The 19,100-nt window shown below is 41.8% G+C and overlaps 1 protein-coding gene across 12 annotated transcripts in view; it reads right to left on the bottom strand.

Annotated features, from left to right (window-relative positions):
* The window catches only part of LOC127588840 (peripheral-type benzodiazepine receptor-associated protein 1), a 40,298-nt gene extending 23,481 nt beyond the window's left edge, over positions 1-16,817 (bottom strand). For 6 of the 12 annotated variants that reach the window (XM_052047711.1, XM_052047712.1, XM_052047714.1 and 3 more), the window contains exons 1-6: positions 16,627-16,816; positions 14,578-15,488; positions 7,697-7,804; positions 7,444-7,572; positions 6,309-6,485; positions 5,750-5,935 (exon numbers count right to left, since the gene is read on the bottom strand). In XM_052047711.1, coding sequence (XP_051903671.1) covers positions 5,750-5,935; positions 6,309-6,485; positions 7,444-7,572; positions 7,697-7,804; positions 14,578-15,363 — 1,386 coding nt within the window. In that variant the 5' untranslated portion in view covers positions 15,364-15,488; positions 16,627-16,816. Of the gene's footprint in view, positions 1-5,749; positions 5,936-6,308; positions 6,486-7,443; positions 7,573-7,696; positions 7,805-11,181; positions 12,318-14,577; positions 15,489-16,626 lie in introns of those variants that run through there. The other 6 variants (XM_052047707.1, XM_052047708.1, XM_052047715.1 and 3 more) reach the window with 4 other exon arrangements.
* Positions 16,818-19,100: the final 2,283 nt, after the last annotated feature.

The raw sequence follows: 19,100 nt of genomic DNA, 5'->3' as shown, positions 1-19,100 counted from the left end.
ACATGTGAAGCCAAAGTATGCAGGGGTCGACTGCATTTACCGTTTAAACGATTAAGATCAGAAAATATAATCATTGTGACTGCGACTATTTGCATATTTTTAAAAACAATATAATCGGACTCCGCTCTACTCCCTGAAAACAGTGTGAGTCCACTGTATTTGATTTTATTATAATGACCACAACCGTTTGCATTTCAAAACAAATTACAAAATGCTATTTCTGAAATTTTATTTCTTCAACAACAAAAGTTACCGCCCCAATTATAAAGTGTGCTGTGCTTGTCGATATGTGCATGCATCTCTTTCCTTAGTTTTTTAGTGAAGGTCTAGACACATAATAAAGGACAAAGATTGCAATTCAAAACGCCTGCTGCCAACATCTACAGCACTCAAATCGGAAGAGTGAAACAGCAGCAACCCGAAAGAACAAATGTGTGCAGTCAGGTTGTGGCTCTCTGTTGCCCTGTACTGTATAAGTGAGTACTTAACCCATTAGCTTTCTGTTGCAAGGTATTTACTTAAATTGACACTCCAGTCATACGGTATAAATACATCTTTACCCCGTACACTCTGCCTATCAAAGCCAATTAATCGGGCAGAAGTGTTGCTTGAGGGACAAAGGTGACCAGCAAACTTCTTGGCTTCAGAGGCGGAACGGCCGGTGTGTAAACCAGTATAGCGGTAAACCAAGACCAGGAAGTAAATCTGGCTCACTGCTTACGAGGCTAAGTTCATTCACACCCAGGATCTTGCTCAGGAATACGCCTTGGATATATCAGGGCTTTGGATAGCGATCAAACCTGCAATTTATTTAAAAAGACGATCACTGTCTCATCAGAACTTAACCACCCAGATGCATTCCGGTTGCCCCAAGTTTCTGGTATAACAATGTGTGTATGGTAACCAGAAATCTTTTTGAAGCTCTATCTTGGTCTGTGCCGTGGTAATCATTGCGTCTCTGAGCTCTTAAAGCAGTTCCTCCCACCTCCTGACTCGGTTGTTTCTCTATTAATAGCTTTGTCAGCTGTGAGGCTTTATATAGCCAGCTTCAGTCAATTGATTTAAACAAAGGCCCAGGGCTCGAATGAAATACACTCGTATGACACTGCAGATTTTTCCTTTTCGCTTTCACAATACAGGGTGTGGTGTCTTTTTTTTCTGCCTCCATTCTGGGATTCATCTTTTTAAAAAACACTTCAACTTGCATTGTTTCTTCAATACCGTTACTGTTCTAACTTGGTACCTGTCTGTAATAAGAGTTATTCTTGCACTTTGTGCCTGCAATGAACAAAAAGAAAATAATGTTCGTGCCCCGAAGAGCTGAGACTCAAGTGTTATCAGACTTGGCATTTTATCTTCAAAGCCAACCCTAGGTGTGCAGAAATATAGCAGATTGTGTCGCTTTACGGTGACGGACAGGAGCCAATTTGCTGGAGGTATCGTTAACAAAATTCAAACAGTTAGCCAATTCCAATCTTATCAATTCACATAACACACAGCGAGAACGAAGAAAAGTGCAAGTTTGCACGAATGAACTCCGATACTACATTTTTATCAAAGGCAGGTGTGAGGCTTACTTAAAATGTTAGCAGAACATCGAACCCGAGCGTCGCGGGGGGCAAAAAACGGCGCGGCCGAACACCCGCATAGTGCGCAGGATTTTTAGCAGAACACACAGTGTGAAATGCGAGCAAAAATACAGTGACTCATTCAGCTGCACTAATTAAGCAATGTTTGGTAAATAGGTCGAAGCATGACATCAGTTCAAAGAGGCAACTTACAGAAGAAGGAGTTTCCCCAAATAACATGATTTCATGTATAAAAGGCTGTATTCAGCTCATTGTATGGAGGCCTCATATGGACGACACACACTGAACATTGTACTAAAATGTATATACACATTTCCCTTCCAGCATCCGGAACGGCCATGCAGGATCGAACGAACTGTGTAAGCCATTACTGCACATTGGCAGTGTGTGGGGTCTGCTACACAATTTCACCAGTGGGCAAGTCTCAGCTACTGGTTTTGCAGCGATTCAAAACTTGAATTGCCTGATGTGGCGCAGTGGCAAATTGTCAAATACTAAAAAGCTTTCACACACAAAAAATAAATACATTTCCCAATTTCACCCAATGCCGCCATGTCATTATAACACACTGTGTTTTAAAAACAATACTGAAGCATATTTTCAACTTCATATGTCCCATAGGATAAAATAGTGAAGCCTGTAGGAAACTTTTGAGTAAGTGGGGCGCACCTCCCTGGGTCCGTTCGCTTGAACTAAAATTCGCTTTCATCACCCTCCAGCGCGCCGCCCCAAGCCACCAGCCCCATGGCGGGGGCCACGACCGTCGAGTCAGAACACTGCCTAGGCTACATTATGTCTTCATTGCGGTCAAGACCACTGAAAGGTTTCACGGGTATATCTTACCCTCCTTTTGGAGACCTGGAGATCTCTCATTTATTTGAATTAAAGACCTGAGATGCAACATTTTACCCATTTCATCCATTGGTTCATAGAAAACTGACTGTAAATATCGTATTGTTTTAAGATACATGTGCTACATGCTACAAATAAGCACCGTGACCTAATAAAATGAGCCACCGGGTCAAATTGTGTAAAAGAGCTGAGTTCAAAGTAAATATAATCAGCATCCATGTGGTGTATAACTCTGAGATACTTTTTACAAAAAGAGCAGACAGTGAGACCTTTACATTATGTCTCACGGATGAAAGATGGGGATACAAAAGCATCCTCACATTAACAACATCGTGGAATGTCCAGATGAAAACGGAAAACAGAAAGAAGGGTTGTTTTTTTTGGCCACATGTATCAATGTCGAGCATCCCAGGGTGTATTCCAGTTCTTATTCAAAGTCGGCTGGAAGAGATTCCAACTCACATGACCCAAACTAGGACAATTTTAGAATTGAAATGGATGAATGTATAATCAAACAAGAATGAAAGAATTCCATCTCTAAAGCTTCAACAATTAGTGTCCTCTGTTCCCAAAAGCTAAGTGAGTGTAGGTCAAAGGTCAAAGTAAAGGTGACGCAGTGATACACATGCCCTTGGCCCAAGTTGTTTGGAATGTGTTGCAGCCATCAAATTCAAAACGAATGAATGAATATTTAACACAAAAAAAAAATATGTTGATCAGTTTGAACCCATCTTGTCTTTGTAGTGTATGCAAATGAATAGAGGTTGAAAAGGATTTGCAAATTAGCGTATTCTGTTGTGATTTACGTTTTCCACAACTTCACTCGAACCCATATTTGTATTTCATTGAATTCATTCTCTGCTCTTTCCCCCGCTTTGGTCCAAATTCTCTATGAGCCTTTTATGAAAAACCCTCTTCCATGTAACTGTCACAGGAATACCAGAGCAGATTGGAAAAAAAAGTGTGCTTCTTCTCCAGATAAAATAATGACAATGGCATCTTGTTTGTGTTGTGTATCCACTGTTTCTATTGATTATTTATCCATGCCGCACAGTCAGCAGTGATAGACTGTGAGCCCCCGTAACCCTGCATATCATATGGCGATGTGTATTAAAAAGTATGAAGGGATAAATGGATGTGATTTGCTGCTGAATTGGAAGCTATGCCCCAGAAGAGAAACCAGACTACAGCATCGACGGAGGTGATAGCATCAGAGGCCCAGTCAACCTTTGCTAAATGGGACACAGTCTCGTGTTTAGAAGATTTTGGTTGCGACACGTTCCCACCCCTATGTCACGGTGATGCTCCATGTTTAACATTACTAAGGGCCTTCGCCCAGAACCACATTCCCACCACTGGAAGAGGCACTGGATTTATATTTCCTGTCCTCACTCATTCTTTCTCTCATAATATACATGCAGTTAAACTACGGTAATTACCGGTAAGTATTCCTGCACACATCGGTCAGCATCACTAGCCAACGAAAAGATTGCGGGATGGCCAAGGCCTAATAAGTACATCCCCAGATCCACAGCAGTGCGTCTGTCTACACTCGAAACTGAGGAGGTGCAGGCAAACTCAAGGATCAAGAACAACCTGGGGCCCTGGAGCACTAACGCGGAGACACACTCCATTCAGCAGTCCCTGAGTGCCATAAGCACATTGGTGTAATCCCTGCAGACTACTGAAACGGGTAACTGGATCACTTCTTTTAAAAGCACCTTAATGGATTGGCCTGGCCGTTGATTTTCTTTTTAAATACAGATCATATCGCCGTCCCGCAGTCAAATGCAGGAGCATCCTGTCACCGTCATTCTGGATGCCTTTAATATCTGAAGGCTTCGAGATAAAAATTGGGGCTTAACTGTTGTTGAATAGGCCCTGTGCATTTAAAGTGTAATTTATAAAAAATAAATACTGTCAATCTCAAATAAAAGGTCGCCACAAAACGACAGGAATTAATATTAAAAGAGCTGCAAGACCAACGTGCAAAAGTCCCTTGGTCACGAGTCACGAGAGAACACAGACAGCGCTTGATAAAAGTAATCAAAAAACTCCAACACAACGCCGTGAGCAAGCTGTCGCCATCCCAGATTGACACCCGGATATGTGCCGTGTCAATGTTGAGAATTGCATGACTTGAATCTCACCTCCAACTAACTCGAAAGAGGTAAAAGCTGAGAAGAACGGCCAACGGAAATGCAACGCAACCTCATCAAATGACCTACCCCTTTTGCGTGATCTGAGGCAACATCAAGGCTGTCGCCGGCCGGGCCTGCTAGTTATCCAGAGCAGGGCTCGGTGGAAAAAGTCTTTGCTGCGGCTGGAGTCTTACCTACCACCGAAAACCCTCTCACCGCTGCCACAGCAACAGAGAGCGGATTACTGGACTGTACCATTCTGTTGTTAGAGGGGATTAGAGTTCACACAACATGGCCCCGTTCTGGGTGTTCGTGTAACACGGTGAGTGCGTGTGTGCGGCCCACAAAGGAGAGATTACCAAAATCGGTATTCTCGTTTGCGCTTCCAAGGGAAAGACTGTACATCGCAGACACTTGCGGATCAAGGGGAAGATATGTCGGGCATAACGGCATGCTAAACATTAACATCAACACGCACGCACACAAAAAATAGTCTATTCCGTCACAGAAGTGATTCTCCCCTTGACACTTACAAATATATTGTGATGCACTAAATTTGCCACGGTGTAAAGAGATTTTCGTCTCTTTAAAACCATTCGAGTGGCGTTGCTTCAGGTGTACTAATGTCAGCACTGCATTATGTCCTGTAAGTGAGTCTGTATTGCTACCTAAAGTGTGGCCATTATATCAAGTATCAATTCTGCAGTGCAAAGGGTAGCAAGTGATTTGAGGAATGGGGATGCAGAGAAGGCCGGGTATTAAATGCAGAGAGAGGATCAAGAGTGTGTGTGAGTTTTGCATCTTTGATCGGGTCCAAGTTTGAGAAAGGGAATCATCTCATTATGGCTTGCGGCAGATTAGTATCGGCTCAAACGACAAGCCATTATATAACGCGGCAAAACAGCATGCGTGCCAAGCGCAAACATACTCTTCAGATTCAGGGCTAAATGTTCCGTTGCCAAGACAGTTTCCTCTCTTCCAATTTGGGGTGAAAAAGATGTGCTTTACCTTTATGACAACAGATAGGGAGGATGGGAATACTTGAACATTTTGTTGTTGCTTTATTTTTCAAATGTAATTTCCAGCAGAATGAAATCAGGGGCACTTGCTTGAAAAAAATTACTTGGCAGAGGTGGTCAATAATGAAGTGTCTGCAGCGATTTTTACCTTCTCTTCCACGACCTCCACCTCAGCAGATGTCACGCACTTATCATGGCCGCCAGGATCAGGATTGTGGTTTTGGTGCGATGTGGTCGAGGTGACGGCCAGCTGTCTTTGAAGCCGCAGAACCTCTCTTTGAGACTCTCTGAGGAGTCTCTCAAATTCGACTCTGCTTGAAGGCACAGGCGAACCCTACGAAGACACACGCCGTGGAGGATATCCATAAAACACGGATCATTTCACTCCAACGATCTGATATTTCTTTTCTAGGAACTGGAGTGATCACATCATTGATTTTGTCAAGGCTGATGCTTGGAGGAGAGCAGGGTTTTTTTTTGGCGTGGGGGTGTTATTATTTATGGAATTACAATTGTTGTCCAGCAGAGAGCAGACTTGAGCCAACATGAGCCACAGCCTGGACTGCCAGTTGAATTTAAACATTCCAAGATCAGTAACAAGCCAACAAATCAATGAATAAAAACGACCAGACAATTAAAAAAAATGATAATAATAATCAGGGCTGAAGGCATGAGATGTAAGAAATTAGAAATGAAAATATACATACTTTAGCAGCGCCTAGTCGTGCCTCCAGTTCCCTGAAATCCTGCTGCAGCGCCGCGATCTCCTTTTCCTTACACAGCAGTGTATCCGCATGCTGGGCAAGATCACGTGCTCGCTGTCGTGCAAATGCCCTCTTGTAGTGTTCCACTGATCCGGGCCTTATCAGTGATGGAGAATTCACCTACAGGGTGAATTTTTAAGATATACTGTGACAATTTCCACAGGAGGGCAATGCCGACAGGTGGTTGCCGGCAATTCATTTGGCAAAGGGGCCACATGAGAAATTGAAAAGCTTGCGAAGGGCCAAACCAACGAGCAAACCTCAGATTTGTACGATATTATTTTTATTGAAAATAAAAAAGCATATCGTCTCGTTTCGATAAAGTGTTACATGTGCAGAAATGGCACATATTGTTTTATTAGGAAATCGAAATTTTAAACAGAATTATGATCAGTCATTTAAACTACATCGTGTACGTCAGTACCGGTGTAAACCAAGAACTCCTTGTAATTTGATGTATTTACAATAAAACGTAATTTATACAACGTCTAGACTGAGCTTCACACAATTAACCAAAAATTTAGGAATCACAGCGAGGCTTTACGTGATCAGGGTTTTTTTGGGTCGATCAGACGATTAAAAAAAAAATGAATGAAAATCTCGATGCAATAAGAAAATGGCTTGCATATTTACAATCAAGCCCCGCCATAGTGAAAATGCATTAAAAATGCAAAAAAAAATAATGATTTATACCCCCTAAATCACAGGTGTCAAAGTCAAAGCCCGGGGGCCAGATCAGGCCCGCCCCCTCATTTTATGCGGCCCGCGAAGGCAAATCAAATAAAACATGGCAACTTCCATGATGCTTGCTCATATGTAATAAATAAGAGACATATTGTAAGCATTTTCTTGTTGCCAACACTTCATTTAAGTAACTTCAACAATAGTTGGATACATTTGTTATTGTTGACTTTTTTATTTGATTTCAGTCATAATGGCCCTCCAATGGAATCGGTAACTAAAATATGGCCCGCGATGAAAATGGGTTTGACACCCCTGCCCAAAATTTGTCAAATAAATGCCGATTGACATCAATCACAAATAAAGTGAACATGTTTACAACATCGGTTCGGTATACCATTTTGAGATTTGCCTCTTGCAATTTCCGTGCCCTCTCCTCCAGCCTTTTGGCAAGCACTGCCAGTTCTGTGTTCTTCCTCCTTAGCCGTCTGACCTTCTCCTCCGTTTCTGGAGCACTGCTTTTCCGCTAAACAAATTACACACAACACCTGCAGTCAATACCAACTACACATTAAAAAAACCCTTAGTATTTACAACATATTCAGTATCAATCCAATATCACGTTAATCAGCTGTTGTTTTGAAACTTACCAACAGGCAATTTTCCTCCCTCAGTATGCTGCATGTCTTCTTAAGTTCATCCAAAGCTCGCAAGAGTTCAAAGTTCTGCCGTACCAGAAACCGGTAGTCTGCACCACTCTGGAACAAAAAAGATTCAATAAATATTGACACATGAGACTCACAACTTTCTTTTCAGTTAGGAAAGAAGAACTTTGCACCCACGCGGTACGGTAGAGGCAGGTGAATCACTGACGGGGTGCCACACAGAAAGAACCAAGGAATAAAATCATGTTGCAAAAAAACAATCATCTAAAAGTCTCATTGTCCTCTCACTACAATCTTTTTTTCAACAGCAAAACAACAAAAAATGTGTACAAAGCTAATTCTGTCATGAATTCATTTCTGGCTAATTAATGACAACGTAAATCATTTCCTGTGTGACGTACAGTGTGTTGGAAGTTTACTGGAGAAAAAAAAAAAAAACACCAGAACAATACGACATCAGGCGAATGACCTTTTGAAATGAAATTTTAGTTTGCAGCATATTATTGGTATGCATCCTGTGCATATAAATTAAAATCAGTCTGATCACATTTTTGTTTGCCATTCTGAGTAGGTCTTTGTAAGGGATGCTGAAATGACTCCAGGCTGATATAGCTAAAAGGCGAACATCAGCAATTTTCAGGAGCAGGCTGAACTCCCCCCTCTCTATACACAGACACACACTTTATAACACATGAGCACAAAGACAAGAGTTAATCCGATCATCTGTGATGAATTTACAAAATAGTCCACCTTAAGTATCAGACTATCGTGGCACTTGATTGTACAACATCATTGTACCCATATCTTGAAGCACTCCAATAGGTTGTTCGTTGCGTGATTTGATTTAGTAAATAGCAGCTTCTAATGCTCATATACAAGTCGTGAACAGACTCGATGAAGTGTCATCTAAAATCTTCTCCTGTATTTATTACTCATTTACCCTTTGGGTGTCTGATACTGACGGATAGGGGGTGGTCTGCTTTAACCAGCAAGAGGACAAAGAGCCCATAAAAGGCTGCTTTTGTCCCCCCCCCCCCAAGCATTACGCAAACAACACCAACATGCAAGCACCCTCAGGGTCTGATGTAAATAATAAATAAAGACATAAAATATGCTGACTGGTAACGGTTTTAGTGTGATTATCCTGCACAATGCCAAAAAAAGCAAAGTATATTTTTTAGAAATTAGAAGACAGTCATTTTAGGTCTAATTAAAATACGCTTGTGAAGGATCGTTAAGGTGGTGGTGGCGGCGATCATATATCCAATTAAAACAACACAGTCTGCAAGGAAAGAAACGACACCGTTCAATCTGTAATGATATGAAGAGCCGTGAAGAGAAAAAACAATTACGGTACGTTACATTTTGCATTTATATGACAGGCTGGGGAGCCCATCTCAAAGCAAGCGATTGGCAAACACAATTTAGAAAAAAAAAAAAAAAAACATGATCATGGCTGCATCGATTTCTTTCTCTGTCACCACTGCAGGTTTCACTGGACAATATTGCAGCACTACTGCCAACTGAAAGGATTCAGAGATATCTCCAAAGTATAGAACCAAACTGTTGTCCACACTACAAATATGTCAAAAGGACTTATTTCTAAAAACATATCAAGTATATTCCATTAAATACAGGGTGATATTGAAGTGACTGCATTTGCATTGCACAACAAAAGCAGTTCATGACCTCCGACCCTTGAGACCATCTACATGCTTTGCAACCAGACATCTCGTCGGTGGGGTGAGTTGGGGGCTGCTGAGATAAATGCTCTCGAGAATAGCCTAACCCTCATGTATCAATTATTCATTAAGTAATAATATGCAAATATGCAGGAATTATGTGGAAATATAACCATTTGGAATCAGTGATAGAAAACACAGCTTGCAGTCACATATTTTAAAAATTGAAAAACGAAAAAACAAAGAGATGCAGGCAACTATTATCAAACACACGAGGCGTCATGGGTTTTTTTTCTTTTTTTTCCTAAGAGGCAGAAATTGGTTATCCAAGCATTTCAAACAACGTGATTTGAGGCGAACGGTTCAAGAAAATGAATGATAAAGTCTGATAATTAAGATATCCTTTATTTGTCCCGCAATGGGGAAATGTAGTCAGAGTTCAGAAAGGAAACCACAAGGTAGGGAGAGGGAAAATGATGAGGTCTTCGTCAAAACCAGAGTGCTCCACTTTTGACTCTCCCACAGGTACACAAAGTAGGTCGATTCAAATATGCAGTGCTGGCATGAGTGTCTCTTACACCTTTGAGCGGCATGTTCATTTGGCCTGTCCAGTAAAAACTGGCTTGTGTTAACAACCTATCCTATGTAAACAATTTTTGAAACACTACTTGAGCTGCAAGTCAATAGAGAACATAAGTGCCACTAGAAAGTAAATACCTTTTGACAGTTAGAATATTTGTAACTTTATTGCTCAAGCAAGCGACAAAAGTACAGACAACTATAAGATGGGAAACTACCAGAATTACCGGCAACAAAGACAACAAGGTCTCCATAATAGTGCAAAAGACTTTGTAACCTGACATGATCTTCATGTGCAATGGGGATGATCAGAGCGGGGGGGAAGGGGGGGGGGGGGGTCAGTAAGATGGCCATATGGAGTCCAGACAGATTTTGATCACAGAAAACCACAGCCAACAAGCTTGTTTCTAATCACAGGGTTTGTTCTTGTGTCAATAAAGAAATGGCATTGCTTACTTTGTGATTTGCAACTCAACAGTAGTCGAACATTGAAACCATGAACAATTTGTGCCTCTTCATTATTCTTAAAATCTCATCGGATATTCGCAATTGAGTCACAACCTTGTACCCTCGGCTTTTTCATCACAAGAATATTGCCATACTCCCAAAAGGGTCAATCGGTACAGAAGATTAAATGCTCACTACTGTACTGTATCAACACTGCCGCCACTTGTATTCCAAGCATACAAGGGCAGCATCAGCAGCCTGAAGAAAATACCCATCTTGAAAGGACTCTCTCAGTCCATGTGACACTCTGTCCTATTGGAGGCCAGTTTAAGTTACCCCCCCCACACCCTTTTAGCACAAGTTACACATCCATATATATTTTTCGGAAATGTTCACCACCTTTTACGTTATTCTGTACAATGCCCGCTCTTCACAAAGCTTCATAATCCGCACTGTGAAGCTATCAGATGCTGCTATTGCTATTACGAAAACAAGAGTCATGGTACATTGTATGCAAAAAATTATATTGACAGGCTCCTAATGAAAAGCAAATGTGGGCCCTCCATGGCAGAAGGGCCCCAAGACTAATTTATAATGGCCCATTCCCAGTGCTTGGGAGAACAGATGTTCAATGAGTCAATGAACGCCTGATTGGCTTAAAAAAAAGTCTGCAACCCACATTTGTTCTTTACATAGTGAGGGATTTAAACTTAATTTCTTTTTATCTATTACAATTGGCAAGCGAACACAAACGATACATACCTTGTGTTTCCCTTCCGCTTCAAAACCATTTAGGTTTTCAGAGAGCGAATGATGTCTTTTTCCTAATAACGGTGCTGAAGGGATATTGGCAGAGGTTGGCATGGGCTTGTCGGAGAGTCCTCGACCCTTATCTCTCTGGTCTTCTGATTTTCTTAACTCTTGTGCAGTTTGTTCTAAAATTTGGGTCTCCTGTCGGGATTGCATATTTACATGCGGTGGTGTCTTCTAAGGCGGCTTTGGCCGAGTCCACAGATCATACATCACTCTCAGTTTGTCACCAAGGACAGATCATGAAATGAAGCTGGCGCCAGCTTTTAACTGGTGGACAAGTACATTGGGAAAAAAAATAACTGTGAAATTATTTTATGAAACATAATGAGAAGACCATAAGCGGAGGTCTTTCTCACAGCCTTTTAACTGAAGCCAAACTAAGAACACCATGGTCGGCAACACCCCGAAAAAAAAAAAAAAGAAACGGCATGAAACCTGCTAAGGTTATAATGCCCGTTTCAAATTTATTTAAGGACAAAGTTATTGTAAAGGGCCTTGTCATTCCCCGAGTAACGACATCTACCAAAACGAGGCCAGTGCCCTCAAAAAACATCTGGCAAAATGTTCTCTGTTTCAAAAGGCAAGTCCGTCACGTTCATTATCCTGACACTAAAAATGCTCTTTATATACAAACTCAAGCTTCCGAGTAACGCTGTGCTAGTCATAAATATTCACTATCCATGCCTTACCGCAGTCATCTTTGGCCAGTTTACAACACCCAGAGAAAAATAAAATAAAATAAAACCACTGCCAATGTTGCATGTCATGTCAAAGCAAGACATATAGGCCCCAAAATAAAACAGCAAACAAAAAAACAAAGATGCAAAGAGACGAAAATGCAAGACGAATCCAACTACAAAGGTCCCTACTGCAGCACCGCTGTAAAACTGAGATGTCCGTGGAACTACAGCTCTTCCTCCGAGAGTCGGTGCCCATCGGGGCAGCTTCCTGCTTTTAGCCAGATGCGAGACCACACGACAGGCTGCGTCTCATATCGTTTCCGGAGCCATAAAGGTGAAGGAAAAAGGACGATTGGAAAAATGAGCGTATGAAACGGGGGGTTGTCATTGAGAGGAGGGGGGTGGGGAAGACCTCCTCAGGATCCTATCACAAAAAGGCAAGCATTCAGTCAGTGCCCAATCATAACGGCGACTATGGCTCGTTTCCATGGAGATGACGCTGGAATGATGTTGGCTCCCTATTGATTGTTCAAGAGGCAACACGGGCTGCAACACGGGGAGGCTGCATGAGACACACAGTTGAGCAAGTGGAACTAATGCGAATGTGCGGTTGCAGTTTCACACTTGTAAAACAACATTCGGAAGCCTGACAAGATGCTGAGTCTTCCTGATTTTAAACAAATTGAATCTTGACAGGAAAGCTATGTTTGCGCACTTAAGTATCGAATTCGCCTCCCTGGGTAAAATAGTTTCTCTGCATGTTTGAGGTCACTTTGATCAAATTTGAGATATTTCATTCTCTCAATATGACGAGGCATGAGCGATATGGGTTCAGTCATGTATTGTGATATTCTATAACAATAATGAAAAACTTTTATAGCTACTGCAGAGTGATTTTTTTAAAATGGCAAAATTATTTTCAAAGTTTTCAAACATCTTTGTATCCGTGGCAATTTCAAGACACGACCTTCGATTTTTAGTCACCCACCGGTAAGTTTCATTTTTCAGTTTTCATGGGTATATATGATTTTTGGTTTAAAATTTTTGGGTGGTATGTTTTTTTTGCTCATGTCACCAGGGCCGATGATACCAAAAAGGTCAAATGATGAGAGAAGAACAAGATACCTAATCCAGATATTCTACAATAACACTGAGGGATGTGACTGACTATTAGTGCCTTTATTGAGGGGTTTATTACACACAGCTTAACACAATATGCATGTGGCCTTGACAAACCTGTGCACATGTAAGCCCAGCAATGACAACTTAACTCAAACCATAACGTAAAGTAGATGGCAATGAGATTAACCTCTGCACTGTGAAGTTGAAACGCTCACCACTGGACCACCGACCCGCCTTCATCCGCATATACTGCAGGTCAAACCAATTAAACATGATAGCTAAACTTATGAGTCTGTGGTTCAACGTAGCAAGCTGGCACATAAAAATAGACAGTTAGCAACACTGTTCCTCCCAGCTCCGTTGTTATGACAGGCCATACATGACAGAGAGCAGAAGTTCAGTTCAAAAGACTATGCCTGCACAACCTCCAAGTGAAATCCTACAAGCACCATCACAAGTCAATTCAATGCACGCAGGCCTTCAAGCCACTTCTTTCAAAAGTGACGGGGGGGGGGTTTTGTTGGTGTCTGTTGACATTTAGCCATTATGTACTGCGCCAACACAATGTAACATTTATGACTTTGACTTTCCACAATTACCTCATTACCACCACTGGCAACTACCCGCTGTGAAGGTACCAAATCTCAGTCGATTTAAGTCAACTCTTGCGGTACAGTACTCTTAATTATTTCCTTCTGTTTGGACTGGCTTTCTTTGGGTAAAGCTTGCTTGTTTATGAGCTTTATTGCCACCACACACATTAAGACTAGAGCATAATGTGCTTAAAAAGATATCAGGCTCAAGACATCTCACATGTTTTCATTTCACAATGCACACCACTATTCAAATCAACTGTTGTGTAATCTTGTACTTGTGATCACAAGACTATTGCTTTGGGTGCCAGAGGAATAAACTCAATCACTGCCACTGTATCTTCTGTTCTATTCATTGGTATAGAGAAAAATATTGACACATTTCAGTTAATCAGACAACCACAGGTGACTTGACCCATCAGTTCCATCCAGCTAACTATTTTCTATGATGATCCCATTTGAGTTGTTAGAGTACTGAAGCCAGACAACAGCCTGTATTCAGACTCACATCATCTCTTCGTGTGAAATTAACCCATCATTAGTAATGCTCCATCTCATTTAACCACGTTAGGAACAATCATATGCTTGGAAATATGTGCCACCTGTAAGGGGAAAGATGCTCAAGTGCCCCCACCCACAAAGATCAATATAGATGGGGGGATTGAGCCACACTTCTCTTGGGTCCAACAGCAGAGACCGCTGACATCATTTTTTGGGGGGTTGGGGGGGGGGGGGGGTGATGGCCCAAAAATTAATCAAAAATCTTGTAGAAAGTATAATTTATCAGTGTGCATATATATATCACCATAATAATGAAACTGCTATTTTGAGCCCCCAAAACTAGATTTCAAATACAGTCCACAGTTGCCCAGATGGCCAACTGGTCATTTTATACAAACGCAGATCAATCAAATAGATAAGGTTCAATCTGGAAACATTAAGTCACTTACCGCCATATTCCTGTCCATGCATTTGGAGGGAGGGGACACATCTGACCCAGTAAACTGTGGGTGGTAGGGGGCCTGGTCGTTGCGCTCTGCATGAGAAGTGTTATGAGGGTGACAAATTTTTAGAGCACTGCTCCAACAGGTGTCCGCTGCCACACACGTGGTACAGGCGTCATCTAAATACAAGTCACTGCTTGCTGCCTGCTGGTTCTGTTTGGTTTTGATCTTGGAGGAACAAGAAGCAATTTTGGATCCACGCAGCGAGGTCCTCGAGTGGTTTAGATGAGGAACAAGCTGATTGAAGCTGCTGTCATCTTGGGCGAACTGTCGCACAAGCTGTCGTTTGTGCAGAAAATCTTGGTGGGTGTCTAGCAGGTGGCAGAGGACGATGGCTTTTTCCAGCTCCAATTCCTGCTTATGCAATTTATAGACTCCCTGCTCACTATTTATCTTCCCAGAGAGCATCAGCAGCAGCTGCTCCAGATTCAGCCGAGTTTCGCGTGTGGAGCTGCCTGCCTCAATGTTGGTGTGTCGCCCACGGTCTTTAAAGAGACACCGCAGCCTGTTGGAGTGTCCGTTTTTTCGGCACGCATGTCTGGAAGTCACCTCCTGCACATGCTCATGTGGTTCCCGTGGGTGCCTTATCGCCACAGAGAGGGCCTGCTCTGTTCGCTCCTCTTTCACTTCCAAAACAGCATTTAGCGTTTCTAGCTCTGGACCATGGTTCGCCAGGCCCTGGCATGGTTTCTTGGATGATAATAGCAGAAGGTTATGGCCGTCTTTTCTCATTGTGCCACAGTCACAGCACAGTATGCACAGGTGACATAGTCATCTTTAAAAAGAGTGTATCACAAAGTATGTGCAGTCGGGTGATGGACAGTTTATATCAGTCATGCAGTTGTCAGATCAGGACACTGGAATGATGAGACAGAGAAGGATGTATCGTACAGAAAATGGCATGACAAGAAATAGCACTGCTATAGTCTAGCAATAGATTATATGGTGGGTGTTAAAACAGCATGACCACTGACTGTACATACTATGACATTATCCAATTCAAGAGCTATTCTGCCTTAACAAATGTCCCGTTACCTCAAATGAAATTATTTAAAGTATTCGGAACAGCTTTGAGTATGATACAGATGTGCATGGGTGATTAATTAATCTGGATCTGTCAGGACGATTTCTTTTAACTTTCTTTCAGAATTTGCATCTGAAAATTGTGCCCCCTGACGTTCATGGCATTAGGAGTAATAAAGCAAATCTCTTAAGTGGAATTCAAACCCAGTTAAACTTGTGTTTTGGACAATGTTACTGTTTTGTTTTGGGGGTTTTTTTGGGGGGGGGTTGTTGCTTTTTGGATCAGTAAAGGCAACTAAATCAGTCAAAACCGTAAATCGGAATTTTGTGGTGAGAAAGAATATAATTACGACCATGGTGCCCAGCCCAACAACAGCAATCCGACAGTGTCATTAAAGCTCCCGATACAGCGGTTGTGTTGGATAGGCTCTGTATTGTGTAACTTGGGGATAGTCGGTGTATTTACTAAAGATATGGTACGTCAATTCAGTAGAGGTGTCACTGATGTAAAAAAAACGATCGATTAGTTACTTGCAAATGGCATGCGGATGAGGACGTATGTGAGGGGACAGTTTTTTCAACTACGGCAAACGTCGAACTAATGTTAATCTATGAATGCAACAAGTGATAATGTAGGAAAAGAAAAACAACAACATCATCATCATCATTATCATTATCAGCGCAATGATCAACAACACGACAGTAAACTATGGTGTGCAACATCCAGACGTGGACGCTTCGAACTTGGGGCCGGTGGCTTATTAGAGGTCTGCTATTTAATTAGCTTACGTGAGTAGCTTACAATATATTCAGATAAACTCTTTCATTTTATAAATGAAATAACAAGAGAACGATACGTCTCCTGTGTAAATTGGGAGCTGTATTCGCTGTTACTCGCTAAATTTAATGCATTGCGCTAAAACATGAGCGCAATAGTTAGAATTGTCTGGCTGCGACTTCCACCGAACTTACCTCATAGCGGATACGTACATTGCAACGTTACTTTGCCTTCACTCCATTCGGGTACATTAAAACTACGTGCAAAAGTGACCACCGTTAGCTCCGAAAGGTCCTTGGAGCCATCCTGCGACAGGGAGTTTGTTTATCCGTAAGGAACACGTCACAAGACTGGACCGTCCAGGAGTGGTGCTGCCTTCAAGTACCCTCCGGCGTTTGACCGTTCTTTATTTATTACCGATGATCATGAAGGCAACATAAATTTAGCAAAGGTGTGTAAGATGATGACCACTAATGATGACTCTATAACCCGTCAGTGCAGAGTATTCCACTAAAAATACGAAAGAATTGCGACTTTGGACTCAGTATTTTCTGGTACACTCACATAACAATATGTTGTCTCACCAGCTCGGTGACTTTAACCCCGGAGATAGGGGGAGCCCGCCTCAGAGTCCCCAGACTCTGCTTCCCCAAGGGAAGGCATGTTGGTGGACTCAAGGAGGTTTTTCTCTACACTGACTCACATGTTTCCAGTCGAGGTCAACAGCGCCTAATCGCCACAATACAAAATGTTAATGTTGCATTGCTTCCCTCTCCTGAGACACTAGAATTTCCTCAAAGCCATCCCAAAGTCGTTTTCCATAGCATTGCAAAACTCTACCCATGCCCAAGTTTTTACTTCTATGACCACAGAAGCTACATTCCGCTTGGCCAGGCAGTACCCGTCAGCTGCCTCTGTGGTCCCACAGGCCAAATCGGCTCAATAGGACTCCCTCTTCTGCTTGATGGGATCCCTTCCCGCCGGTGTCCACCAGTGGGTTCGGGGATTGCTGCCACGACAAGCACAGATGACCTCACTGTCCCCCGCCTCCTCAGAGATGTGGGCAAATCTCTGCCATAGGTGGGAGTTGAAACTGGATGCTATAATAAAGATTGACGGGTGCACGCACGGCCACCCCTCACAAAGGTGATGCGTCACCCTGGCCAACTCACTGAACATTTTCTGGCTCCGCCCAGGGGTACAAAGTCCACATATGGATAACTATGTTTAAACATGATGTTTGTTATGTACAATGCCGGGTTCTGAAGGTGAGTCTGTTCCTTCCACTCAAGTCCTTGCAGTTACCCACTCACTGTCATTGCCCATGCGAGCATTAAAGTCCCCCTAGTAGAATGAGGGAGTCCCTTTTTCCAGCATTTAATCAATAGCTTGTGTTCCATACAGCGTAAGTGATGTTAATGTCATAAATCATCAGCCTTCTTCAGATAACTGAAAGTCAGTTTGTAAAATTAAGTTTGAAGAATTATTCATGAATCAAGCTCAAAGCCACAGCCAATCCAGCCCCATCATACCCAAACTGTACATCAACATGCAAAAAAAAAAAAAAAAAAAGACACACCCACCACAGGAACTGAACTGCAATCTCCCAATGGGATTGTACAGAAGCAAGTGGGACATGACTATGAGAGAGCTTTACCTGAAACAGGAGATGCAGCGATACCAATGAAGCATTAGCTTTCTTTGTTATTGTTTTGTTTTTTTTGGCCCCACCTGTTTTTTTAAGTATAGGCGGGTACATAACATGATGAGCATGATACAATGATGAGCTATTTATTGCTTTATGTAATCTCTGTCACCGAAGCCGGATAGTCTGAGAGAGCAGAGGAGATGAAAGATCTAAGAGGCACTATTTAGACAAAGTCACATTTGTGAGACCTGGAATTGGGATGCTAACTGAGCTCTAAGCTATTCCTCAGGGCATTTTTTAGGTGGACATCTATTTTATTTTTATGACTTTTAAAATAATTGAGTGGAACCATATTTTCACAAAAGGTATGTGTTCTTTAAATTACTACATTTTGCCTTCTAATTCGTAAAGTTCATACAAGGACAAGGATATTTTGACATGAACCTTCCTTTGGAATGCAAAAATACATTTAAATGCATGTTGCTTTCTATATCATTTTAAGATAATAAAGCGGTAAAAGGGCCGTTAAGAGCGTCATGTTAGTCATTGGTTTAAATTCCTCAATATTTACAGTTGAATTGTGTGTTGTCTTTCCTCTTTATTCGAGTCAATAAAAACGAATCAAACTTTGCATTATCGTTATGGAATAATTTATGTCACAGATATTTCTAATTTATGTCACATATAACTTCATCAATGAATGTCGTTGTTGTCCTTAAGATACATTTGGGCAGTGATGATATTTCTCGGCTATTTCTCAGGATTGGGCAGGGAGAAGGGAGAGGAAGCACATGTTGACACAAAAGGCAACATTATTCCCTCGTGGATTCACATTATATCCTATTATAAAGGGAGATTTTTTCCTCTTTGAACACTGAACAATTGTCCCAGAGTTGTGAACGGTTCATTTGAATCGGGATATGACACAACAGTGGATATTCAAAATGTAGTTGAATTAAAAAAATTCCTGCCGAACAAATGTGTTACTGACAATTAAATACATTAAATGTACCACATGGT

Source organism: Hippocampus zosterae, chromosome 16 (genome assembly GCF_025434085.1).
Source record: "Hippocampus zosterae strain Florida chromosome 16, ASM2543408v3, whole genome shotgun sequence".
Taxonomy (NCBI): domain Eukaryota; kingdom Metazoa; phylum Chordata; class Actinopteri; order Syngnathiformes; family Syngnathidae; genus Hippocampus; species Hippocampus zosterae.
The sequence above is the reverse complement of the archived record's forward strand: the minus strand, read 5'-3'. Positions and strand labels throughout refer to the sequence as shown.